We start from the raw sequence: 27,675 nt of genomic DNA on the forward strand, positions 1-27,675 counted from the left end.
TTTTTTTACTCAACATCCCCCTCTTCCCCCTTAACCCCCCCCCCCCCCCTCCAAAGGGTAAAATTGTGGTTACCATCGGGTTTTGGGGGCCAGGAACGGGGTCCCCGCCCCAGCCCCCGCTCTTCAATCTTTTTTTTTTTTTTTTTTTACTCAACACCCCCCTCTTCCCCCTTAACCAAAAAAAGGGTAAAATTGTGGTTAACATCGGGGTTTTTTTTGCCAGGAATGGGGGTCCCCGCCCCAGTCCCGCTCTCAAATCCATTCTTCTTTTTTTTTTACTCAACACCCCCCTCTTCCCCCTTAACCCCCAAAAAGGGTACAAAAAATCGGGCCAAAAAGATAACATTGAACAACAAGCGGTCTGACTGGCACCCAGGCCAGACGACAAGTTATGTAGTTAATTATCGATCCAGCTTGTCAAAGAGTTATCGATATCTTTCGAAGATGTTGAAGTACTCGTAGTGCTGTGTGGATCCGGACTCGGATGCTTTGGAGTTTCTTCTGTCGAAATTTCGTTCTATTATCCAAGAATCAGTAGCGTAAGTATATCTATTCATATCTGTGAAACATATAGCTTCATAAGAGATCTAAGAGGTCTAACCCAAATAGAATGATATGATGTTTAACATTCAATTTTGATCCATAAAAAACTGCCCGGAGCTGCGCTAGCCTAGCGCTGTCCAACTCGTACCGGCGGTACGTACGATGACGCCTTGGCCTACAAAATACAGTGCCAGTGCAGTGCCAGTGCTTAGTGCAGTGCATGCATGCATAAGTCTAGTTGACCTAGTCTAGATCTACAACCTAAGTTATTTGTACACAGCATTGTGGTGTGACCATAGTTCGCGCGTGACTTAGACTAGATCTAAGTCCGCTTTCTTGTAAAAAATCGGTAAGATTTCGAAAATATGATAGAGGGGTCTAGACTCTAACTTTAGATCTAGATCTAGTCTAGACTAGACTAGACCTCTAGATCTAGAAAAAATCTAGATCTAGAAAATCTAGATCTAACGTTAGACCCTAACTGTTAGAACATAGAATCTACAATTAGTCTAGATTTCTAGGTCTAGATCTAGGCCTAGGATCTATCCAGAGACGGAATTTTCTTTAGAATTGGCGGTGAAAATTATGAAAATATTGACAAAAGAATGGCAAATTTTGCTGTCGTTTGCGTCCGTTCCGAAAAAATAACTAGACCTCTAGATCTAAAGTTAGCTCTAGATCTAGAATCTAGATCTAGATCTAACTGTTACTGTGTTAGATCTAAACAGTAACAGTAACAGTCTAACTTAGATCTAGCCTAGGCCTAACCGAAAAGGGTCCCGAAATCTTCATTTTGAGAGCAGATATCCTCAAAATTGTAAGTAGAATCTAGACCCTAGACGTATTACTAGTAGTAGACCCTCTAACTTAGATCTAACTTGACTAGATACCAACTCAACTGAGTCTAGACCCTGTGATAGGGGTCTAGTCTAGACTAGATCTAGGTCTATATTGCCTCGCAATTTATGAAATGACCTTATTTTTGATGGATTGCATTTTTTGATAAATCAGCTGTGGGTGTGAGTGTGAGTGTGAACCCCCGTGCGCGAACTAAGGTTCGGGTGTCTGATCGCGCACTCGGTTTTGTGTGCTAACAATCCTTCCCATAGTTCTAGAGATTGCACACATCCGTATTCGGTCCATGTCATGATGTGCATTGCAAAACTGGTCAATGTTTTTATGACCAAAATGAGATTCAAACCAATACTGCTTGTGATCCCGAACTTCTGAAGATGATACTCAATAATAAATAAGTGGCGCTTGTTCAGAAATCTATCCAAAATTTGACCTGTAACTCCGGCGTGGAGATACCCCCTAGAGGATCTAGAGTCTACTAAACTATTTAAAAAAAAGATTTAGACCCCTCTACATGTAGTCTACCCAAACTTCGCCAAAGCCAAAATGAAGTAAATATTCATCAGATGTCTAAATAAAGGTCATGATTTTAAAGTCGATATGTTTGTTAGGTCTACCTGTTTACTGTTTAGTGTCAATTTTCTTATCTTGTTCGGAATATCTTTCCTAAAAACGAAGACTTATAATATGAAATTTCTCACAGGATTCACAGCAAACTGCAGCACAATACAATTGCATACCGTACCGACGGTGGGGTGCGGGCGCGCATGTGTGTTCAGTTAGTGACTGTAAGCATTTGTTTGCCTCTGTTTACCTCCAGCTCTAGAATTTGTAGTTTGTACATGTAGACCTAGGCCTATACGAATGTACAACTACATGTAATATATTCTAGCTGGCATTTTCACCTCTGGCATTTTCCTTTCTTTCCCACAGGTAACACCCTATTGCCATCATGCCGCTACCAGCAACTGATGATTATTCAGCCGTTCAGGCTTACTTCACAGCCAAGGAATGGGCAGAGATCAGTGACTATGAGAAACTTCGTCTCAAGAACATCAAAGAAAATTATGAGATGATGATTGAAGTTGGTGAGTAACATTAATTATGTTACCTACAAATCTTGCTTAATTGTAAAACAATGTATGATGGGTAGCCTGTAGGGATTTCTACCTTTGCTAAGTTTGTACATCACTACAGTACATGTACATGTTCAACTCTAAGACTTGTTCTCATACATAGTTTAAACCTTTTGTTTTTAGATATTTGGCTTTATTTTTGTATGCAATTGCAAAGGTATGGTGGATATAGTGTTTAATGGCAAAAGAAAACTTGTTATTCTCTTCCGAAAATTTTACATGGATTCATGAATGGCAAGTTAAATAAAAAAGTCTTTTTGTATAACAGGTTTCGTATCGAGAAAGAAAAGGCACAAAAAAAGAAAAAAACTAGAGATGTGCAATTCAAATATGTAATGTACAGTTTGTGCAAAGAACGTCAAGAAAGTCTAAATGCTGCATTTTAACTGACATTGATTTCCACCTCCAATACCCCCCCCCCCCCCAATACCCCCTCCCTCCCCCTAACAATAGGAGATAAAAAATTGATTATTTAATTTGCATATTAACAGTGGTGTCATTTTATTCGATTTTCATTGTGTACACAGGACTAAAGGTTAGTCCCCAGATTTCATGCGACCTCGTCGTGGAAGAAAGAAACAGCTTGTAGAGGAAAGTGATAGTGAGGATGAGGAGTGGAAGCCAAAGAGGGCCAAGAAAAAGTCAAGAGGTTTGTACCGATTTATCTGTCTGAATTATTCTCAAGCAAACTCTGTACATTGTGAAATTGCACCTAAATTTTTTAAGATTGTAGAGAAGTAATACTAAAGATTAGGAAGTGTAAGCCCAAAAAGGCAAAGAAAAAGTTAAACAGGTATTGATGAACAAATATTTCAACAGATTTTTGTCTTAAGTCTATAACATTGTGAGAAAGGATTAATACTTGAATCTAACATTTTCAGTCGATAGAACATTTTAGGCCTGATAATTCGACATTAGTTCATCTGTTCCTCACTCTACACTGATAAATCATTAACATGTTCTTGCATGAAATGAAGCAGAATGTAAGGGCCAGAAGATCAGTCTCGGACTGTTTACTGGCTCATGTTATGTACTGATGATGTGGAATTTCTATTAACGAAACAGTCATTTTATTTTACTTTGTGCCCGAAGAAGTATCTTATCTTCACTATGCAAACAGGATCTTTTCACAACCTGTATTACGTCAACGGCTCTTTAACCATTCAATTTTTTTGTTATGTTGTGGTGCTTAATGAGGATGAGTCGGTAGTGAAGACAAAACTTTCATTTTTATTTTGCCGTAAATAGAAATCCATGTGTATTTTGCTTTGCTATCTAATAAAGATTCAAATACCGGTAAACAAATGAACATTTATTTCTTCCAAACAATACAATTTATAAGTAGGAACATAAATATAATTAAAGAACTTGTATTACAAGGAAGAAGGCGCGAAACCCGATAAACATAGCTTGTAGTGGGTACGCCCGAATACATAAATACAATTATACATTATAAATGGGAGAAAGGAAGAAAGGAAGAAAGGGATAGGCAAAGAGGAGAGAATGATAGAGAGCTTGGAGAAAAAGAAAAGAAGAGGACTGCAACATAGTAGCAATGGCATGCATAAACAACATAATGGCAAGATATAGGTAAAGAGTATAGTGTTGAAAACATTTGACTGCATCACATATATATTTACTTCGTTACAAGTACATGCATATGTAATTTAAAATGAAACAGTGATCTTTCTTTTATTTTGTGTATATGTACTTCCTGCACTATCTTTACTACTCAAATAGGATATTTTAATGACATTCTATTAACCTTTAAATTCCTACATGTATGTCTAAACTTTCAAAAAATGTTTTTAATGTTTTGCTATCTACTGAAGATGTGTAAGTACTGATGACACAATTAATCATTTTTTTTCTTCTTCACTTTCCCCAAATCTATATTATCTTTACTATTCAAACAGGATCTTTTAGCGCACCTTTCAGGGCCCCTGCAGTCAAATCAAACAAACCAGTTATCACAAAGAAACAGCCCGAACCTAAACCAGTAAGTATGCATAAGTACCTGTATATGTAAATAAATGATCACTCCGAAGTTTATCCATGATAATCACTGCACACATTTAAAAATCACTATTTGCTTATTATTTATCGAGTCCTGTCATACATGTATGTAGATGTACTATACCAAAAAGTGAATTTATAAACCTTTTTTTCCCCAAATACTTTTTCCCCCTGGCATTTCATATTGCCTCAGGGAAGAAGAAAACCATCTTATTGATTGCATTACACTGTAATAAATAGGAAACAATAGGTAAAATACAGAGATTGAGGAAGAGAGAGAGAGAGAGAGAGAGAGATGATACGTGTGACTGCCAGAGGAGCTCATTAACACATTCATATTCTGTTTCTTCTCATTTAGCACACTGTAACATCAGGGACTGTGTATGATGATGACGGCAATCCACTCAATGATGCTCATCATATAGGGGGAGAGCGAATCATTGATCTCCTTGAATGGAAGGACTATGCAGATTCCACCCAACCACAAACCAATCCAATAGCATCATCAGGTGATCAGGGGAATCAGTCAGGTGATCCAAACACTCGGTCAGATGACCAGAAGACTGAGCAAACTTTGGCAGAAGTAGCTACAGGAGGCGACCATTCTCCCAAGCAATCCCGATCATTCTGTATGAAAGTTGGTGGAAAGGCAAAATCTCTGTCTGGTAAGAAAATATTAACTTTTTCTTCCAGCTTTGAATTTCATTTACTTACTTGTTTACTTGTTTGTTGAGGCTTGAAGTTTCAGCTTATGAGCCCATCGTGGCAATCACAGCTTTATTACGTTGATAAGGGTAATTAGAGAGGATGGTGATGCCAATGCTTTTCTAGTTCAGATTTAAAGCTGTTAATAGATGGCTCTTGGACTGTCGATATGGGTAGCCCGTTCCAGTTGTTAAGTGATCGAACAGCAAGGGACCTCCGTCTAACACTTGTTTTACAGTGTGGCTTCTCAACTTTGAAGATGTGACCTCTCGTCCGACTTTCTTTGCTCATAGAGAATAATCCCTCTTTCTGTACATCTTCTCGTCCAGTCATGATCTTGTATAGTTGGATTTGGTCAGCTCTTTGCCTTCGATACTCTAGTGTTGGTAGCATAAGTTCTTGGAGTCTTTCCGGGTTGCTAAGATGGTTAATCGCTGGAATGAGTTTAATAGCTCGTTGCTGGACTTTCTCCAGGTTGTCTTCATCTTTGATAAGCTTAGGCTTCCAGACAGTGTTGCAGTATTCAATGTGAATTATATTATATTTTTCTTTTCCAGTTGAATGAAAGTTAGGGTGATTCAGTGTGATAATATTTATTATCATATCCTGCTTAAAAAATGTATTGGTTTTTGATTGGCCAAGAGCTCTTTACCTGACCAGAAATATTTCAACTATTTTAAGGTTTTGAAAAAAATATTGCTACTGATATTTGTTTGTCTCGCAATGTATGGTCAATATTTAACGGATCTAAAAGATCACAACGTTTTGTGCGCCGCTGTAACATTGCGTCAGGTGATAAAACATAATGTAAGCAAGCGTGTTTTATACTCTATGGGACCATAGTTTGTTAAACGAGGCAGGAGCAAATATAAAGGTGACTTATTTTGCTTGATTATCAATATTTGATGTAAGATATGAAACAAATACACCCTGCCTTCTTTTCGAGGTACTGGTTAAAACTGTAGTCTCTAACTCATCCTGTTCTAATGCTCTGTGTCAGTCCTGATAACAAAAGCGTGTATTTCCATCAGTTTGAAAATTGAAGATTTAGGGAACTGGATAAAACTGAGGGAAACATTGTAAAATTACATTTACATGAAATTCATACCAAGTCTGGCAGGTAAAAAAGTATCAATCTAAAATCAACAACAAGCTTGGAATAAAATTAAATCAATTTGGCCCTATTTTTTATATTTCAGACAGGAGAAAGGAGAAACCCCAATCATCCCCAAGACAATATAGATACCCGAGGAGAGCAGTGAGCCGCAAGTCATACAAAGAAGATGATGTTCCTGACGATGATCACTACATCTGTAAGTAAACACAAGAGAATTTGGCTTTATTCTTTTTGTTTTTTATTTATTTCACATTTGTTTTTGTTGGTCATTTGTATATTTTTCGTTTTTTTTTTTATAGAATTCTTCAAATTCATGAGGTTAATTAGGCCTAAAAAAAAAAAAAGATGTTATATTGCCCTGTAAGTGCCTAAACGTGGGTCTGTTGGTCGAAAATATTTTTGTTAGGCCTTATTGTGAAGCTCCATGTACAATGTATGAATTTCTCAGAGCATTTCTTTATTAAACAGACTACTCTAAACCTAATTTATTGGATCAGCTTTGAAATAAACTCAATTCGTTCTGCATAATGAACATTTATATATCATATGTAATCAGGGGTGAATCATCTAATGAACACAATTCCTTCCATGCAGCCTTGACAACACAAAGGTTGTAAGGAACAAACACAATTGATGATGATGTTCAATAGTTAATCAATTTCTATTATCCCTTCCCCCTACAGATTGTGAAGATTGTCATGAGGTCTTTGAAGGTCAGTGCTCCAAGCATCCCCTTACCATCATCAAGGACAACCCTGTCCCTAAAGGCTCTAAAAACAGAGCAAGGAAGACTCTACCTGATGGTCTGGCGGTCAAGCAGTCATTGATACCAGGGGCTGGTCAGGGGATCTTTGCTACCAAGTTTATCCCTAAAGGATACCGGTTTGGTCCGTACGATGGAGACATTGTGGACCTAGAGACTGGATATGATAGCGGATATGCTTGGGAGGTATGAATCATTTTGGGGAGCCTTCATTGTATAGAAATGCTAATTGTTATATCAAGTATGATTGAAAGTCTTAGCACTCAGAGATGTTTACATTTTTCTCAATATCTACATAAAATGTCTATTTAAAAGATGTGCACATTTTATTCCTAGAAGAGATCTGAATTTCTAAGGTTCACTTATGAGATTATAAAGTTCAAAACAGTATTATGGAAAGAGTTAACACTTATACATTAATGAGAGATATAAAAAATAATGCTAATGATGATGCTTATGTGCAAAAGAAATATCTACGTTTGTGATAGATCCGATTCTGATTTAAAATCACAAATGTTTTCTCTTCCTTTGTATTCATATAGATCTGTACAGAAGGCAAACCCCACCACTATGTTGACAGCAACAGTGAGCAGACAGGCAACTGGATGCGTTACATCAACTGTGCACGCAATGAGGGTGAACAGAACCTTGTAGCATTCCAGTATCTCGGTGAGATCTACTACCGTACCTTCAAACCAATCTGGCCAGGAAGGGAGCTACTGGTCTACTATGGGGAGCAGTATGCTAAGGATCTTGGTATCACATCGCAGCTTAATAAACTCAACATTGAAACAGGTACTTGATTAGGAAACTTTCTGTGTGAAATAAGAATAGAGATTGATTTAAGATTTGTGAAATAATTCCTTTGCTTTTTAAATAGGAATTTAGACATGTTCAATGAATTTTATATATTCCATGGCAACAAAATTTGGAAGTGGAAACAACAAACAGATAAACAAACCAAAAGACCAAGCAACAATCACTTACTAGCTTTACTTGTGATTGTGATTCTTTTGTGTTGCTCATTGATGTCATATCATACCTTGTCATATACTTTATCTTATTTTAGATTCTGGCCTCTATAGATGTGAGTACTGTGGATCACTCTACGCAATTCCTCTCGTCTTAGCAAGGCATCTAAAGTACAAACATGGACACTATGGTATCGTCCCACAGGCAGGTACATCAAAGGAAGACATTCTACAGTTCATCAAAGGAGAAATACAAAAAACTGTTCAATCTGTTAATAGAGTGATGAAAATTAACTTTGGCAGTGATTCAAAAAATAAAGCCAGCAATGATTTGTCAAATGATAAAATTAGAACAAATATTCAACCTACTTGTAGAGAGGGAACATTTACTAATCAACTTCATTCTAATAAACTTAAAAGCACCAAAGCAGATAATAAGCCATATGATTGTGGTAAATATGGTAATGCATTTAACAATAATCTAGTCAAAGATAAAGAGAATCATGTAACAAAGAAATCATGTGTATGTGATCAATGTGGTAAAGCATTCAGAGATGCACATTGTCTTACAACACATAAACACATCCATACAGGTGAGAATCCCTATGTATGTGATCAATGTGGTAAGACATTTACTTATGAACATAATCTCACAAGACATAAACGCATCCATACGGGTGAGAAGCCCTATGTATGTGATCAATGTGGTAAGGCATTTAAACGTGAAGATGTCCTCACAAGACATAAATGCATCCATACAGGTGAGAAGCCCTATGTATGTGATTACTGTGGTAAGGCATTTAATCAAATAAATAATCTCACAACACATAAACGCACCCATACAGGTGAAAAGCCCTATGTATGTGATCAATGTGGTAAGGCATTTAATCAAGAACCTCATCTCACAACACATAAACGCATTCATACAGGTGAGAAGCCCTATGTATGTGATCAATGTGGTAAGGCATTTAATCGTGAAGATGTTCTCACAATACATAAACGCATCCATACAGGTGAGAAGCCCTATGTATGTGATCAATGTGGTAAGGCATTTAATCAAGAACCTAGTCTCACAAGACATAAACGCATCCATACAGGTGAGAAGCCCTATGTATGTGATCAATGTGGTAAGGCATTTAATCAAGCTGGTGATCTCAAAAAACATAAACGCATCCATACAGGTGAGAAGCCCTATGTATGTGATCAATGTGGTAAAGCATTTAATAATATGGGTGATCTCACAAGACATAAACGCATTCATACAGGTGAGAAGCCCTATGTATGTGATCAATGTGGTAAGGCATGGAGGAACCTTTCCTCTCTCAGGTACCATAAGCCAAAATGTCAATGTACAAACACACAGTGCAATAAGAAACTTGTGCAGTCTCGAGTGAGCAGTATCAACACCAATGAACTGTAAGTCTTAGTCTATAATATTTAATTAATTTTGCATCTATGAATTATCTTAATGATGGGAATATCTACAAATATTGTATTGATGAACTTCAATATCATCTTCATTCTTAAATGACATCGAAATAGATCTTTGTGTATTTTTGTCTATCAATATTTTGAATAGAAAGGAAGGTTCGTTTTTGCATGACTTCAGTTACTATAAATTATGAACTGCAGTGGTAGGCTTATTGTTAATGGGACCAAGGAATTTTTTCCCTCTCATTCTTTCATAAAGATTATTAGGTTAATGCTCATGTAATTTATTAGTATTGGAACTTTTATTAGATGCTTACAGTTATGAATGGCGCATTGTTAAAATGAAGAAGTTAAGAATGGAAACCACAAATTAATTCATGATCAATCCTCCAATATGCAGATATGTTTATAGGTTTGGTGAACAATAAATTCCACAAGAGTACATTAATAGGGAGCTTTGGAATTTCTCCAGTTCATAGAACAAGTGCACATAACTTGAAAGTTACATTTGTACATTTCAAGTAAGTTTCAACATGACTGAGATGTAGATTTCCTATGATCTATTATATGCATATATGAAACAAATACCTTGTCTGTTAGAGTGCATGATTAGTACAGGTATGATTTGTATACCTATGATATGTAGGATATGGGTATACTGGTATAAACAGTATGTTTACATAACGATGTTGAGCAAAGTGCTGACATGAATTCCTTTGAATGGATATGATTTTATTTCTGATTTTATTTCTGCATTTTTCCAAATTTAATATAACTGAATTAAAAAAAAAATATATATGGGCATATAATAACGGAACTTAATATTTCCATAACATATTATCATAAATTTAAAGTATTATCTGAACTATTCTGTTTAAAAAGTGCAGAAGACAGCAATTATATTGCTTGACAATTAGGATGGCGGCCTCATGGTATATGTTTAAATTGAGGGTATTATGTTCCGTACAATAACAACGACATTGCAGTGTGATTGTGTTCATATTTTGAATGCCAGAGACCAATCTTAAAAGAATTGACAGCAATGAGCCGGAAATAAGGCATCGGTATAAATGCAATGTTATTTGCACATAGCATAATATAAACATGAATTCTAAGCAAGTTCACAATGAAGATGCCATTAAAATGTGATCTTATTTATCTGCTTTAAGTGCTTAAAGTAGAAGTTATTAACTTATTTATTCATTTCAAAGTCATTCATGATAATTCAGTAACATTTTAAATTGAAAGGTACCTAAATATATTCAAATTATTTTAATCTATATAGAACCAAATTGGCTAAAAGAAAAAAAATAAAGGAAAATTTTAATCCACTTTAAAAATGAGACCAACAAAGAGAGAGAGAGAGAGAAAAGGGAAGCATGCTTTGTAAATTTGTTAATCAAACAAGCATACATGTAAATGAGTTGAAATATAAAAAATGATTTGAGTTTATTAACTTGAATTTGATTTGAATTTATCTATGTTTTGGTTCAGCTGGTTCCATATTTTGTTTTAATCGTCAGGAATCACACTGATCTTGAGACTGTTCAATTGGTTGTTTAGCGCCATCAAGTGTTGAATCGTCATGTGGACTTGTGCAAAGAAATCAATCACTTGCAAATAAATCATTACAGATGTACATTTAGAATATTTCCCCTCATGAATTGAATTAAATTTAAGTAGTACAGTTGTTCCGTTTGTAATAGGTGTTTGATATTTAAATATAACAGCATAATGGGAATGTGTCTTTATTTGAAATGTAGGTTAATACAAAACTATTACTTCTACAAGTTTTGAGCCTATATAAAAACAAATTGTATATGATGGAGTGAAAAAGTATATACACTGTAAAGTATTATTCTAGGAATGTAATTGGCTTTTTGCCTTGTCTAAAAAAAAATCTACAAATAATTTTGATTTATATTTTGAAAGATGTTTTTACATTGTATTGTAGATAATTCCTGTATACTAGCTTGAAAATGTGTAGCAATTCAGAAATTATTTAAGTTCAATATATTTATTGCGTTATTACATCTGAAATTGTGTTTCATAGAGTTTGGCGTTCCTTGCCCATGTTAATGACTATTTGCCATTGGATTTTGCAAAGTTTCTATAAACTTAGTGTTTCAAAGAAGATTTGAATACCATTAAATGCTATTTGGTGTGTATATCAACACTTACCCGCGGTTTCTTATTGAGTGTTAGGGAGTTCAAAAGATGAAAGGGAAGAGATGTAGGAAATAATTAAAACTAGAGAGGAGAAACATACAGACAGGGACAGAGAGAGTGTGACAGATAAAGGAGAGGAGAGAGAGAGGCAGGGAGAGAGAGAGAGATACAGACAGGCAAGAGGAGGGGAAAGGGGGGGGGGGCTATACACGATAATTAATACCAAGGAGAAATGACAAGATGGAGGTGAGATAGAACTCGATGGGGTGGGCTAATTTAAGGAGTGGCATGTAGGATAATTTTAATAGAGTAAGCTCTCCTTATGAGCTCGGAAAGACTTAAAGCCCCACTGTACTACCCGTAGCTACTTGCTCCCTCTATATAGAAACAATGCCTAAGCAATGCCCCTTGGTTCCCCATGATCCTCTTTTTCTTATGTTAATTGAGAGCTGAGTTGATAAGATGGCCACCTGTCAGTGACCACGCTGGGTGGTCTAATCCCTCCTGGCCAAACTAGTACAGACGGGCTTTAAAGAGAGAGAGAGTGAAATATGTTTGAGTGTTTGGGGGGGGGATGCATTTTATTCATTATTCTTGTATTCAAATGAATATTCGTGTTGTATTTCAATAAATGCTATGCTACATTTTCGAATATTTATCCAGCTTGAGTCATATATAATCCCATCTAATTGACACTATAAAAGCCAATTGTGTAACATTTCCGTTCTCAATACAGACTCGATTTGATCGCATACCCGAATATCTTAGTTTTCTCCGTCTGACAGTCTGTTCTTCCTTTTGGTCTGGTTTAGTAATGTCTAAACTCTACAGCCCTTCACTGAGTTTAAGTTTTAGTAGATTGTTTCCAACAAAAAATAAGCTAACGCTTAAACATTGTCAGCCTAAATATTGACCAAAATATAATCATTTTTAACCAAGATATAAAGTTTCTCAAACAAAAATTTGAATTTTTGCCAAAAATAGGTTCGCTGTACACGATCGAGCTGTCATATCGATAACTTATTACATGCGCTAAATATGTTAAAAACGTTATTATCTTGTATTTGTTTCTTTCGTTCTTCACCTATCCTCAATATTGAAGGTTGGGGGTCATGGATTCATACACCAATGCTCTCCAATGTCTCCCCCACTCTCTCTCTCTCTCTCTCTCTCTCTCTCTCTCTCCCTCTCTCTCTGTCTCTCTCTGTCTCTCTCTCCCTCTCTCTCTCTCTCTCTCTCTCTCGTTGTTTTTGTGCATTCTACAAGGGATCTCGATCTGTCCATCGCCTTTTTTGGCTTCCTCTTGACCTTTAATCTCATTGATTCGACCCTCAATGATGTGGGTACACATAATTTGACTGGCCTGATGACGTGTTTAAAATTGACCACCACCCCTGGACAACCACCCCGGATAACCAACCCTATGATAACCACCCTCTAGGACAATGAACCCCTAGGACAACCACCCTCTAGTACGACTACCCCCGAACAATCAGCCCCAGACAACTACCCCCATTTAAGGACATCTACACTCTAGGACAACTACTCCCAGGAAAACTACCCCCGTACAACTACCCACAGACAACTACCCCCAGACAACTTCCCCCTACGACAACCATCCTCTATATAGGACAAGTACCCCCGCACAACTATCCTAGGGGGTAGATGTCTGGGGGTAGTTGTCTGTGGGTAGTTGTGCGGGGGTAGTTTTCCTAGGGAGTAGTTTTTCTAGGGGGTATTTGTCTGGGAGTAGTTGTCCGGAGTAGTTGTCCTAGGGGGGTAGTTGTCCTAGAGTGTGGTTATCTTGGACTGGTTGTCCGGGGCGGGTTGTCCAGGGGGTAAGTGTCCGGATACGGTTTAAATACTGCAGTTCCCGCTTTATCACAGACCCTACAAAATATGTTAGTAAAATAATATTGATTTTCATAGCAAATAAAGGTTATCAAAAGTCATTGGTAATTGCTTGCCAATTTCCAGCAAGAAAATTTAGTTACAATCTTTCATGTTTGGAGCAAATTGAAATTCCCATAATAATTACCGCAATTCTCATGTATTACAGAATCAACCTCATTCCATTGCTTCCACGCATGTGTAATCTCGATCTTCGGAAGTTACGTAACAATAACGGTCGACTTTCAGTATACCAGACGGAGAAGGTTTTTCTTTTTCACTTTATACAGCGATGGCTCCGCGGTCAATTTCATACATCATTACAAATTCCCAATATCAACCTTGATTTTGTTTATCTAATATAATTTGATTGGACTGGTTGATTCAATATATAGCATTCAATTTTATTATAAACGCTTATACAAGTCATGTATAGGTTATTGCACCTGAAAACTGGCGTTTTTTAATTGTTATCAAATGAAATTTTAAAAAGGGAAATAATGCACAGGTCTATACGATGAGATCCCGGGAAGAGATACACTTTTATCAATAAAAAAACAGCAACGACTTAAACAGCGGGGAAAAAAAATCTTTTGAAAAAATAGGCCTTTAATGACTGTCCTGTGTATTTCCTCATTATCTTAACTTTTTGTTATGATATTAGCCTATACGCATTTGTTAATATCTGTATAGGCCTATTTTATTGATTGTTATTATTTTGAGGATAGGCCTATATACAGCCCTAAAAGCCCACGTATTTCTCAAACGTTTTGCTGCATCCCTAAACATGTTTGGTACATGACTATAGCTTAGTGTCTACATGACATTTGTACCAAATACCAATACGAATACTGTCTATTAAAGTAAAAAAAAGTAAAAATCAGAACATACTTTCCCTTTAAAGATGCTATGTCCCTTGTGCAGCCAACATCAAATGCTGTAGAACTTTGCAGGATTATAAATATGTCAGGTGTGTTATATCTGTGAAATTTAAACGTTAACAGTGATTTAAATTATGCAAGGAAACCCGTTTACTTGCTAGACTTCACTGTCAGACACTATTGAGTGACTGACTGGCTTTTTTTTCTTCTTTGGTTATAACATACATAAAATGAGCTGTAAATGGTAGGCCTACATGAGCATTTGTCTACATCAATAACCCATTTCTTGTAATGGCCAAAATTAAACTGAATGAACATTTGCGCTGCATAAAACGTACGACCATTCAATACAATGGTCTGAATATTAGACTATTACTTACTGGATCTATAGCTCCTAAGTCGATTTTACAACTAATAGTCGTTATTTTCCCACTTAAAGATATTTTCAAACCCCCCTTTTGGGGGGGGGGGGGAGTTCTAAATTAATATTGTCTTTCAAATGCCGTCGGAATTTAACCTTTTCATTTTTTGGGGCCTGCAAATGGGACATAGTACCTTTAAAAGATAACGGTGTTGCCAAAACCTAATGATGATGCAATCCCAAGATAAACGAATCCGATCATTTTGACATTATTACGCAAAATAGTGCTTCATTGCCGCAGTCATATTAACTAACTTGAAACACTCGCCCCGATTCCCATGATTATTGTCCATTCTGATTAATGTAAACTTCTGTTCGGTTTGCTGTCGGTCTGGAATCGGTCTCATTGACGTGACCGGGGCATTGTGGTCTGTCAGCAAAACCGGTGCAGAAGTAACGACTGGATGCACTTTCCCTGACTGCGTGCCTTATCTATAGATACGGCACGCGGTCAGGGAAAGTTTAACCAATAACGCGTAAATCAAAGCAGATTATTAACGTACAATGTTTACAATTTTAACCAACGACCATGTAAGTTTAACCACCATCATGTAAATCAGCCCCGCACAAAGCATAATAAACCAACAAAAGGTTAAAGTTTTAATCAGCAAAGGGTTAGAGTGTATCAACACCATTTTAACCAACCTTGAGCAAATCTTTTTAAACCAATAAACGATTAAAAATGTTAATCAACCACAATTTAAATTTTAATAAACAGGCTGTTGGTTAAAGTTAGCCAAAAGTTGAGTGATTCATATAGTAATCTGTGTTTGATTAAAATTGTAACCAACTTGATACAAAAATGTAATACATGTTAAAACAGTGTATACAAGGTCTACATACAGACAGTGCACTAATACTACCTCAGTCACACCGTCAAACCGAATCCAATCCGACCGATTCTCGGCCATCGGAAGTTATGTAATTTTTGTTGTCCAGTTCAGGATGTGCTGTTGATCTCAGGTTGGACATGTCGGGCCAGGCGTGACTGAGGGTACGTTTATGCCCATGTTTTTCGGGCCAGAATGAGGCATTATTTTGTTACGCGTTTAGTTCAAAACACGATTGCGTCCTTTTTCATTTTTGTAGAATCACAGCAAAACGGTGATCGTAATCGCCGATCGTAAACTCACAAAAAGTTGCTTTTTGGATCGGCGATTCTGGGAAGCATAAACGCACAATCATTATTCTGTAAACGCGTTTAAATAGGGTCAACGTAGCATGCGCAGTGCAGGTTTGCGAATCCAGCTGCAAGGCCATGCACCCAGCCAAAATCATGCCTGGAGGACCGAGAGAAGTGAGCATAAACAGTACACCGTGGAACTGCGATTACGATGAGCGTTTACGATGAGCGTTTCAAATCGCTCATTCTGCCTTCAAAATTGAGCATAAACGTACCCTCAATGCATTCGGCTATGTAGTTGCGTGGATGGACAAGAGTAGGGGAGGGGGAAGCAGCAAATTTAACCCGCCGATTCATCTTCGTTCATCCTACCAACTTGGTTGATTAACAACAAATAAAATTAATAATAAGCATTGTATTAAAAGGGAAATTTGAACAGAAATATGAATTCATTAAAACTACTTCTACATCATTCATAATCACTTTAACAAGGCCTTTGTTCAAAATGCCTTCCTACCAGTCAGGTAGAATAATCAGACACAGCTTCGACCTTCATTATCAATATTTAGTTCAACAAGGAGAGTTGGAGAGGGAGTTTTGTATGGTAGAGAGAGAGAGAGAGAGAGAGCGAGAGAGAGAGATTGATAGACTAGAAAATGGGAAAAGGAGAAGAGAGGGGGAGAGAGAGAGAGAGGGGGGGGGGGGGGAGAGGTAGTCTGCAAGCACAAACCCTGGTCAGTCGTAAAAGTGAGTCTGCACTATAAGACTACCATAGGCCATGTACTGTAACTGCTCCATAGAGATATATACTTAATAAGTTAGTAGTATATCTCTATGAACTGCTCCTGACACAGGCTATATTGACACAACAAGTAGGTAGCTGGGCTAGACTTCTCTCAAGGCGCAATGATTTTTGATTAAGTGTCAAATTAGGGTCTGTGCCTGCAGACTAGGGGAGAGGCGGTAGCAGCTCTTTTCACTCTCACTTTCCATTCCGTTTTCCATTCGACCCCCCCCCCCTCTCTCTCCGTGGCTACGTTACTAGCTGTGCACTGGTAACTGTGCATGTACATGGACAAGAAAATAGACGGGTTAATTGAATTATACGCTCATCGACGTTTATTGACTAACATTCCTGTAATAATTTCAACAGTGCTTAATAATCAGAGTTTGCCAGCCGAAAAGACATTTCAATGAACCCCCGTATATAGACAATGTGTCATTTGTGTAAAAAAAGAAAGAAAAGAAAACACATTAAATGTGATAAGAACCGATTACATAACTCATCCCGGGGGAAAAGGTACCTGTGCCGCACTGGCCTCGTACAGATAAACATGGAGACATTTTAGATGAAACTTTCACCATTTAGCTAAAGTTACATAATCACCCGAAAGGGCAACTTGGGTAAACAACTCAAATCACGACAATTTGGTCACGTGGATCCCGATCCTGACTGCTCGTGATTGAATAGTATAAAAAGGACCCTTTTTTAATCAATGTAGTATTATTCTTCTGGTCCTAGAGCACTGTTTGCCAAGCTAGCCGCAAGATGAGGGGGATACCTGTTTCGAGTCTCGTGCTGCTGATGCTGTCTTTTCTGTGTGGTGAGAAATTTTTCTCCTTCCTCCTAACCTCCACCTGAATCATTTCGTATTATTGCTTCTTTGTACGCATGTTAGAAATTTCGCTTAAAAACTGTTTTTGTCAGGATGTTTGCAAAAAAATTCATTGAAATGTACGCTCATATGGGCTAATGTACTGTTATAGTATATTAGTAGTAACGCTCTATGAATGTTTTCATTATCAATATTATCATTATTATTGTTATCATTTATCTCTCTCTCTCTCTAAGTGCCATATCGTTTGACTTTGGCGACCATGCTGTTCCACAGCCCTATCGGCTCCTAGCCTTCTGTATTAGTACCACTCCCAGTTATTTCACTCCTCTCTCTTCCAACAAAGTATCCTCCTTCTTCCCCTACTCCTTCTGCCCAAAATTTTCCCTGTCAAAGCAAGATTCTCTAGGCCTTCTTTACGTGTGACCCAGGAACTTCAACTGCCTAATCAACATCTCACGTATCATTTTCCTTTGCACTCCAGCTCGTGTAAGAACTTCCTCATTACTAACTTTGTCAGTCCAGGGGACTTTCATCATTCTTCTTAAATACCACATTTCGCAACTTTCCAAACGCTTTTTAGTATCAGAGGCTAAAGTCCATGTTTCACTTCCATATTAATAGATGTTACAATTCAATACTTTTAGTCTGGTCCTCATACTCATTGTTCGATTTGTCAGAATTTAGCCTAACTTTGAAAATGCAGATTTAGCGAGAGCTATGCTTCTCTTGATCTCTGTCTCACATCTGGCATCCTCGGCGATCATACTGCCGAGGTAATTAAATGAGGAGACTTGTTTAATAATAATGTTCTTTCAGTTTCCAATTACATTTTGGACTGCTCTACTTGGAGACCACCAGGCACTTTGTCTTGGTATAGTTGATCTCTAGTCCCATTCTCTCACTTTCTTTTACAACTACATTCAGGAGTCTCTGGAGATCTTTCTCTGATTCAGAAAATAAAACAGTGTCATCAGCATATCTAATATTTGTGATTTAATGGCCACCCACTTGTATCCCATTTTCATCCTCCAATTCTCTTAGAATGATTTCACTATACATATTGAACAGGTCCGGCGACATAACCCTGTCTGACTCCCCGTCTGATGTTATTATATTCACTGCACTCTCTTTCTACCCTTCTATCATTTATATCATTATCATTATTACGCTGATTTTAATTTGTTGTTGTTGTTGTTGTAGAAATAGCAACATAATTCAAGAAAAAGGAGCCTAACTTCTAAGATGTTCGCAAACATTGAATGCATTTAATTATGTACCAGTTTTCGCCAAAAACAGCAATGGTAAATAACCTAGCTCAAAATATTATTCATTGTGTTTATCACACAGAAGGGTTCCTGATTATGTTATGGGTAATGGTCTTGAAAATATGCAAATTCGGGTCAGTTCCACTCGGCAATATAATGTATGATCATTGTGTTACATTTTTCTTATGTATTTTTTTGTATTTTAATCTTTTTGTCTAGTACACAACGTAGAGGCACAGAGCACGAACGGAACTGTTCCAATAGCTGGTAAGTAATCACTGTAATGATATAGAATTGACCGCTATATGGGTCGTATAATTAAATTTTTGCTGAGATCCCCATTGGTTTACGTGTAGAAGTTTCTTTGGGCGAGCGCGGATAGTGTGTGTGCGATTTGGTCGCTTAGTCGGTATGCGATTCCCGAATGATCGTAACATTCAGACAACTTTCCAGCGAAGATTAACAGGCAATATATGTCTCAGATTTTCTGTAACCAATCTTTACTCAAGAAAAGGATAAGGCAAGAATTCTTTGTAGATTTATATAGATATAGATATAGATACAGTGTATATGTATATGGACAATATAATAATAATAATAATAATAATAATCTTTTAAAGTAAACCGAAAAAGGAAATTCTTTTTGCCCAATTGATCTGGAGCCCGGCAGCCACTGAGCAGCGCCAAATCGACGTTGCTCTATCCCTTTATTGTTGAACGCCAAACAAGGTAGCAGCAACTCCCGTCTTTTAACGTCTTTTGGTATGACGCGGCCGGTTCGAAGCCACGACCTCCCGGTTGTGAGGCGGACGCTCTACTGACTGAGCCAACACACCGGCCAATCAATTATCTAGATAAAAAATTAGATAGCTCGTAGCCTGTCTGTCAGCTGTCTGTCACCTACCTAAGTGAATTATTTAGATAGCTATTATCCAAATAATTCAAGCTGGATCGGGAAAATTGTGGCTGACACCGCCACTGGAAATAAGCTCTCGAGCTTTCGTGGGTTATCCTGTTCAAGCTGACTTATTTTTGATCTGTTATTATAGTATATTGTTGTATTTGGAAGCTTGTCGAATAAAAATCAATCAATCAATCAATCGTGTGATGTCACAATGCCATTATATACCTGAACGGCGCACGCGCACTGGCCCATCAATTATCGAGATAATAATAGATAACTCGTGGCATTTCTGTCACCTACGTATTATCTAGATAGCTATTATCTTGATGAAGCTGGATCGGGAAAACTGTGTCTGACACCGCCTAATCTAATTAAAAAAGCCCTGAATTTAAACGAAAATTTCGTCCTAGCTGTTGCTATTTTAAATAGTATTAAGAAGCGGGGACAACAAATATCCCTTACCCCTCCCTTACCTCTCAATTTTGTTCTGTTCCTGTTTTGGCCTTACTTTCTCTCTCATTAATTTTTACTCTCTTTCTAACTTCTTTTACTCTTTTGTATTTACCCCTCTTACTTCTCTCTCTCTCTCTCTATCTCTCTTTCTCAATAATTTATCATTTTCTCTTAAATGTCTCTCTCTTCTCTTCTTATATTTTCCTAATCTCTCTCTTTCTCTGTCTTATACTTCTGTCACACGGCTAAACTGAATCCACGCCGACGACAAATCGACCAATTTGTAGCCACTATAAGGGGCTGTGGATTTTCTGTTCTGTTTTGTTTTTGTCTGGTGTCAGCTTCGTTGGTGTGACTAAAGTATGTATCCGTCAGTCACACCGCCGAACCGACCTGAAACCGATTCCAAACCGAACAGATTTTGGTCGTACTAGCGGTTACCATCATTTTCAGCTCGGTTTGTAGTCGTTCTCGTGGCAGTCTCGTTGGTTTGACTGAAGTATGTATTCGTCATTCACACCGCCGAACCGACCTGAAACCGATTCCAAACCAACCACATTGGATAATAATAGCGGTTATAATTATAATGTATGTTAGAAATATAATTTTACGAAAAAGAGCAATACGAATTATTTCTGGTTCAGCACCCTTAGCACACACGGATCCTCTATTTGTGAAAGCTAGACAGTTGAAAGTTCAGGATTATTATACACAAGTTGCAATTAGCCAGTTTTACGTTTCCGTACGGTCTGTACTGCCAATGTTTTTAAATGTTGTTTCCCAAAAAACTGTTCTTTTGTACCTTACTGCAGTCAAACCACATTCGGATTTCAAAATTTAAGTATGAATTTTCCCGTACCACAATGAAATATGGTGGTCCTAAATTGTGGAATAGTCTAGGGTCCGAAATAAAGAACCGCCCTTCATTATCTAGTTTTAAAACATATATAAATATAATCTTATTATATTTGCCTATTTGACCACCACTTCCTATATTTTGCTATACATTGTCACGCATTAACTTACAGCCATCTTGAATGACCCTGTCCCTCTGGGCCTTGAGAGTTATGCCATTCCAGATTCAAGTATGACTGCTTCCACTGAGTATAGTGCTAACCATGGTGCCCGGTCTGCACGATCAAGTAATGCCAACCAGTGGATCCAGGTAAGCAAATCATTTCTTAAGGCCAATTCAAACACGAAACATTTAGGCAACCCTTATTTATATGTCATGGGTTCATATCCCACTGCTGCCACCGTATCAGTAATGAAAGGGTTAACAGTCAAATTTTAGGCAATAGTTTGATTTGTATCCATATACTGCCACAAAGTCTGCAATATTAGAGTCACCGTCATTTCTATGCATGACATGAATTCATATTCCACCGCTACGAAAGAGTCACCAGTCATTTCTATGGCACTATTCACTTACACATAACTATTCACATCTAAGTCAACAATTGTTTTCATTTTTAAGGGAATTAATATAGTTAATAGTTCGATATTACTCAGAAATGAGATCGACAATTAAAGCACCAATGTGGAGAACTTCTAATTTAAATATTGCCCTTGGAGGGGCGTTCTTAGTATTTGTACTTAATTCATATTTATTTGACACATTTTGGAACATGCTCATTGGTTAAATTTGTTTGTCATGGAGAAAAGATAGATGATTAAGAGGATGAACATCAAGAAAGCTTCCTCCGATTCTTTTCTTTCTGCAAGATGGATCTTTTGGACCGTTACAAAATCATTTCAGTTGCGACTCAAGGGCGACAAGATTCTGACCAGTGGGTACAAAGCTACAAGCTTGCTTGTAGTACTGATGGCACGACCTTTCACACCGTGCAGGGCATCTCTACAAACCCTGGAGCTGACAGGGTAAGTTTGTTCTCTGGTTATTCATTTTCTAATCATTTTCAATGTTTACCTCTGGTACACATATACATGTTAGGTGTATTATCTACTATTCTGAATACACAAAGTATAAGTATACAAGTATTAAGTAGGATTAAAGAACTGTCTATATTTGTAAATATATTAGAGCAAGAATGCACTTCAAGCAACAAATCTTCAATCCATATCATATTTTTCCCTATGTGATTACTAGGTATCGAAAACCTGAAAATCATGTAACCAGAATATAACTTCAAGTAGAAACGAATGGACAGGCACTGAACATGCAAAAATATGTTTTATTCATCATGCTTAATTAGACTCTCTTTAGTTCGATTGCAATTGACCGCAGAATCATTCGAGTCATAATTCATTCAAAAGTGGATTGATTTTCCTTTTTTAATGAAGATCTTCACCGGTAATTCTGACCGCAACACCATCGTGACCAACACTCTGCCTGTACCCCAATTTTGCCGCTATATTCGCTTGATGCCTGTCAGCTGGTACGGCCAAATCAGTCTTCGTATGCAGATCTTCCGCGAAGGTCAGTTTTAAAACTAGTGATACTCCAACATTTTTTGCTCCATATTAAATTTCTCTTGCGAAAATTACTCTGGGCCCCTTTTCACCAATAATAGAGCCATTCTACTTTCTTCATGATATTCCACATATTTTCCAAACAATATGATATCATGTTTATTTTGACTATTAATAACGGAATGAGCGTCCGTTCAAGATAAATGTCCGTGCGCGCGAGCTCTTGTAATACCGACCATATATGGGAAAAAAACATGCCTATAAAAATCCATTATAGCTCTTTGGGATGCTCGGGGACCCCCTTTTTTTCTACATAAATTATTTAGATAGAGTATGGGTCGGAGATATGATTTCATGTCTCATTTGGCCATGAAGTACATCGTGATGTCATCATAATGGCCTTCGAACTCAAAATACGAATTTACATATAATGACGTCAGCATATTTATTGAAAATTGAGTGTTAATCTGTAAATATTGATCATTTTTCTCCCAATGTTTGATATGTTGTAGCTGAGAAAATCGTCTACATAGAATAATCTATTTATTTTTCATTTAAACAATTGCGTCATGGTACACTCTTTCGATTAAAGGAGGCATGTCAAGTTTCCCAATTTTGCGTGTAATGATTCTCTATGGGAGGTGACTTTTTCTGAAATCTTCATTATACTTTCCAGTCTTGTTTGAGCAATATCTCGATTTTTCGCTCGATTTCCTGCCAGCTTCGGATATGCTGTAAATGCGAAAATTCTCTACACCAAAGGTGACATTTATTTTTGATCAGATGTTGGGATCGTGGTGATATTTTCACTACAAAATGTGATTTGAGAAACTCAATATCCGTTTACGTGTAATGTCTATATTGAATTTGTTGGTATAGTGGTCTAAGCACTTGCCTCCCTTTCCGGCGACACAGATTCGATTCCCGGTGGGTTCAAACATATTTTAAATAAAATTAAAATCGTGAAAACGTGTTCTTCATCATGAATATTAGAATACAAATTACCTAATTTGTCAAGTGATTCAAGTATAGTAATGATTTGTTTTAGGGTAGGATAAAGAGTGGTATGATTCATCCTCATTAAAGCGATTCAACTTTTGGTGCTGAGGTTTCTCTTGCCATTACTGCGTCCATTTTCACATTCATTTCACGACCAAGTGAAATAAATTTGTTTATACACTCCTATTGAATTTAAGTAGGCACATGAAACATAGGAGTGAATGAAACTTTTAATAGCAAATTTGACATTTTGATTACCACAACGATTTCTGATAATTATGATTTGTTTTAGGGTATGTTAAGACTGGTATGATTCATCCTAATTTTAGCGATTCAACTTGTGATGATGAGGTGTCTTGAACATCATTCCATTTCCGCGTCCATTTTCACATTCATATCACGCCAAAATGAAAGAAATTTGTTGAAGTGACATTTTCTTGTCGGGCAGGGGCACACTACCTTTTGTGGGACGATGAGATTTTTGCAAAATGTATTTTCTTTCTAAGGCCATATTTTTGAAGAAAAAATATGCTAACATTCAAAAAGATATTTAGTTCAGTTACTTCATTTGAATTATGTATTAATAGTTTTACAAATGAAGAAATTCATTCCTGAACTGTCATTATTTGTATTAAGAATGCCAGTTTTGACTTTATTTTACCTGATTACCGCCGAGCGAAGATAAATATGTCAAAAGGGACATTATTTTCTCATCCCTTTTATCCCATCTATTGTCTTTGGAACTCAATTTGCACAGATATCAATGAATGTTCTCCCGATCCTTGTGAGAATGGAGGAAGGTGCAGTGATGGAGTGGACAGCTTTACTTGTGCCTGCGCTCCTGGCTATACTGGACCTACGTGCGGAACAGGTAATATATAGAGTCAAAGCAGATTACATACGTACACTTTTATATAAAGCAATTGCTCCTTTTTCATCAAGACATTATAGATAAAGAGCAAAGAAGGAAATAGAAAGAAATAAATATGCAGTCATTTGTGAGGAGAACCTTGGAGGTTTTCCATGATTAACAGTCAAGAGGAGTGAAAGTACAGACAAAAGATGTGAGAGTGTTACACCTTTTGGTGCAGTAATGAAATAAGCTACATTCTTCTTGATTTTGAGTAGACACATGAAAAATGGGAGTGCATGGTACTTCAAGAGCAAATTTGACATTGTGATTACCACAACGATCTCTGATAATCATGATTTGGAACCCAATTTGCACACTCAGATAACAACGAATGTTCTCCCGATCCTTGTGAGAATGGAGGAAGGTGCAGTGATGGAGTGGACAGCTTTACTTGTGCCTGCGCTCCTGGCTATACTGGACCTACGTGCGGAACAGGTAAATATAAAGTCAAAGCAGATTACATACCTACACTTTTTATATACAGCAATTGCTCCGTGTTCGTCTAGACATTGTAGATAAAGAGCAACCAAGGAAATAGAAAGAGAGAAATATGCAGTCATTGGTGAAGAAAACCTTTGAGGTTTGTCTTGATTGACAGTAGACAGGAGTGAAAGTACAGACAAAAGATGCGAGGGCGTTTCACCTTTTTTTGCAGTAAAGAGATAATTTACACTCCTCTTGATTGCGAGTACACGCATGAAAAATTGAAGTGCATGGTACTTTCTAGAGCATATTTGACATTGTGATTACCACAACGATCTCTGATGATTATGATTTGGAACCCAATTTGCACAGATATCAACGAATGTTCTCCCGATCCTTGTGAGAATGGAGGAAGGTGCAGTGATGGAGCGAACACCTTTACTTGTGCCTGCGCTCCCGGCTATACTGGGCCTACGTGCGGAACTGGTAAGAAATAGAGTCAAAGCAGATTACATACCTACACTCTTTATATACAGCAATTGCTCTGTGTTCGTCAAGACATTGTAGATAAAGAGCAACCAAGGAAATAGAAAGAGAGAAACATGCAGTCATTGGTGAAGAAAACCTTTGAGGTTTGTCTTGATTGACAGTAGACAGGAGTGAAAGTACAGACAAAAGATGCGAGGGCGTTTCACCTTTTCTTGCATTAGTGAGATAAACTACACTCTTCTTGATTGCGAGTACACACATGGAAAATTGAAGTGCATGGTACTTTCTAGAGCAAATTTGACATTGTGATTACCATAACGATCTCTGATAATTATGATTTGGAACCCAATTTGCACAGATATCAACGATTTTTCAGAAATCTTCATTATACTTTCCAGTCTTGTTTGAGCAATATCTCGATTTTTCGCTCGATTTCCTGCCAGCTTCGGATATGCTGTAACTGCAAAAATTCTCTACACCAAAGGTGACATTTACTTTTGATCAGATGTTGGGATCGTGGTGATATTTTAACTAAAAAATGTGATTTGAGAAACTCAATATCCGTTTACGTGTAATGTCTATATTGAATTTTTTGGTATAGTGGTCTAAGCACTTGCCTACCATTCCGGCGACCCAGATTCGATTCCCGGTGGGTTCAAACATTTTTTTAATAAAATTAAAATCGTGAAAACGTGTTCTTCATTATGTATATTAGAATACGAATAACCTAATTTGTCAAGTGACAAATTCAAGTATAGTAATGATTTGTTTTAGGGTAGGATAAAGATTGGTATGATTCATCCTCATTAAAGCGATTCAACTTTTGGTGCTGAGGTTTCTCATGCCATTACTGCGTCCATTTTCACATTCATTTCACGCCCAAGTGAAATAAAGTTGTTTGTACACTCCTATTGAATTTGAGTAGGCACATGAAACATAGGAGTGAATGAAACTTTTAATAGCAAATTTGACATTTTGATGGAGGTTATCCATGATTAACAGTCAAGAGGAGTGAAAGTACAGACAAAAGATGTGAGAGTGTTACACCTTTTGGTGCAGTAATAAAATAAGCTACATTCTTCTTGATTTTGAGTAGACACATGGAAAATGGAAGTGCATGGTACTTCAAGAGCAAATTTGACATTGTGATTACCACAACGATCTCTGATAATCATGATTTGGAACCCAATTTGCACAGATAACAACGAATGTTCTCCCGATCCTTGTGAGAATGGAGGAAGGTGCAGTGATGGAGTGGACAGCTTTACTTGTGCCTGCGCTCCTGGCTATACTGGACCTACGTGCGGAACAGGTAATATATAGAGTCAAAGCAGATTACAAACGTACACTTTTATATAAAGCAATTGCTCCTTTTTCATCAAGACATTATAGATAAAGAGCAAAGAAGGAAATAGAAAGAAATAAATATGCAGTCATTTGTGAGGAGAACCTTGGAGGTTTTCCATGATTAACAGTCAAGAGGAGTGAAAGTACAGACAAAAGATGTGAGAGTGTTACACCTTTTGGTGCAGTAATGAAATAAGCTACATTCTTCTTGATTTTGAGTAGACACATGAAAAATGGGAGTGCATGGTACTTCAAGAGCAAATTTGACATTGTGATTACCACAACGATCTCTGATAATCATGATTTGGAACCCAATTTGCAAAGATATCAACGAATGTTCTCCCGATCCTTGTGAGAATGGAGGAAGGTGCAGTGATGGAGTGGACAGCTTTACTTGTGCCTGCGCTCCTGGGTATACTGGGTCTACGTGCGGAACAGGTAAGACATAGAGTCAAAGCAGATTGTTGTTGTTGTTGTTGTTGTTGTTGTTGCGATTAATGGCGTTTCCATCGTCATTCGATGATTTCTGCCATACATACCTACACTATTTATATACAGCAATTGTTCCGTGTTCGTCAAGACATTGGATATAAAGAGCAACCAAGGAAATAGAAAGAGAGAAACATGCAGTCATTGGTGAAGAAAACCTTTGAGGTTTGTCTTGATTGGCAGTAGACAGGAGTGTAAGTACAGACAAAAGATGCGAGGGCGTTTCACCTTTCGTTGCATTAGTGAGATAAACTACACTCTTCTTGATTGCGAGTACACACATGAAAAATGGGAGTGCATGGTACTTTCTAGAGCAAATT

At 37.3% G+C, this 27,675-nt stretch overlaps 3 protein-coding genes and 1 long non-coding RNA gene across 19 annotated transcripts in view; all 4 read left to right on the forward strand.

Annotated features, from left to right (window-relative positions):
* Window positions 1–432: 432 nt before the first annotated feature.
* Window positions 433–3,079, forward strand: LOC115927408. Its single transcript, XR_004065617.1, has 3 exons — window positions 433–539; window positions 2,332–2,486; window positions 3,062–3,079. It is a non-coding gene; the product is annotated as an uncharacterized LOC115927408 (long non-coding RNA).
* A 2-nt stretch (window positions 3,080–3,081) lies between these two features.
* On the forward strand, window positions 3,082–5,820 carry LOC594492. The gene is made up of 4 exons (XM_030993867.1): window positions 3,082–3,183; window positions 4,451–4,533; window positions 4,909–5,215; window positions 5,813–5,820. Exons 1-4 carry the CDS (start codon window positions 3,087–3,089, stop codon window positions 5,818–5,820), a joined length of 495 nt encoding a protein of 164 aa, XP_030849727.1. The 5' UTR covers window positions 3,082–3,086.
* Window positions 5,821–7,244: 1,424 nt separating this feature from the next.
* Window positions 7,245–13,243, forward strand: LOC105444721 (zinc finger protein 100). Its single transcript, XM_030993868.1, has 4 exons — window positions 7,245–7,321; window positions 7,678–7,930; window positions 8,205–8,867; window positions 13,164–13,243. The coding sequence occupies exons 2-4, from the start codon at window positions 7,741–7,743 to the stop codon at window positions 13,241–13,243; spliced, it is 933 nt and encodes a 310-aa protein (XP_030849728.1). The 5' UTR covers window positions 7,245–7,321; window positions 7,678–7,740.
* Window positions 13,244–17,514: 4,271 nt separating this feature from the next.
* Window positions 17,515–27,675, forward strand: part of LOC763804 (fibropellin-1) — a 33,598-nt gene continuing 23,437 nt past the window's right edge. For 6 of the 16 annotated variants that reach the window (XM_030993241.1, XM_030993246.1, XM_030993244.1 and 3 more), the window contains exons 1-10: window positions 17,517–17,625; window positions 19,125–19,172; window positions 21,291–21,427; window positions 21,988–22,143; window positions 22,567–22,702; window positions 24,452–24,565; window positions 24,929–25,042; window positions 25,403–25,516; window positions 26,718–26,831; window positions 27,191–27,304. In XM_030993241.1, the coding sequence (XP_030849101.1) occupies window positions 17,571–17,625; window positions 19,125–19,172; window positions 21,291–21,427; window positions 21,988–22,143; window positions 22,567–22,702; window positions 24,452–24,565; window positions 24,929–25,042; window positions 25,403–25,516; window positions 26,718–26,831; window positions 27,191–27,304 (1,102 nt within the window). In that variant the 5' untranslated portion in view covers window positions 17,517–17,570. Of the gene's footprint in view, window positions 17,626–19,124; window positions 19,173–21,290; window positions 21,428–21,987; window positions 22,144–22,566; window positions 22,703–24,451; window positions 24,566–24,928; window positions 25,043–25,402; window positions 25,517–26,717; window positions 26,832–27,190; window positions 27,305–27,675 lie in introns of all 16 variants that reach the window. The other 10 variants (XM_030993242.1, XM_030993251.1, XM_030993256.1 and 7 more) reach the window with 5 other exon arrangements.

Source organism: Strongylocentrotus purpuratus, unplaced genomic scaffold (assembly GCF_000002235.5).
Source record: "Strongylocentrotus purpuratus isolate Spur 01 unplaced genomic scaffold, Spur_5.0 spur5_scaffold_20, whole genome shotgun sequence".
Lineage (NCBI taxonomy): Eukaryota > Metazoa > Echinodermata > Echinoidea > Camarodonta > Strongylocentrotidae > Strongylocentrotus > Strongylocentrotus purpuratus.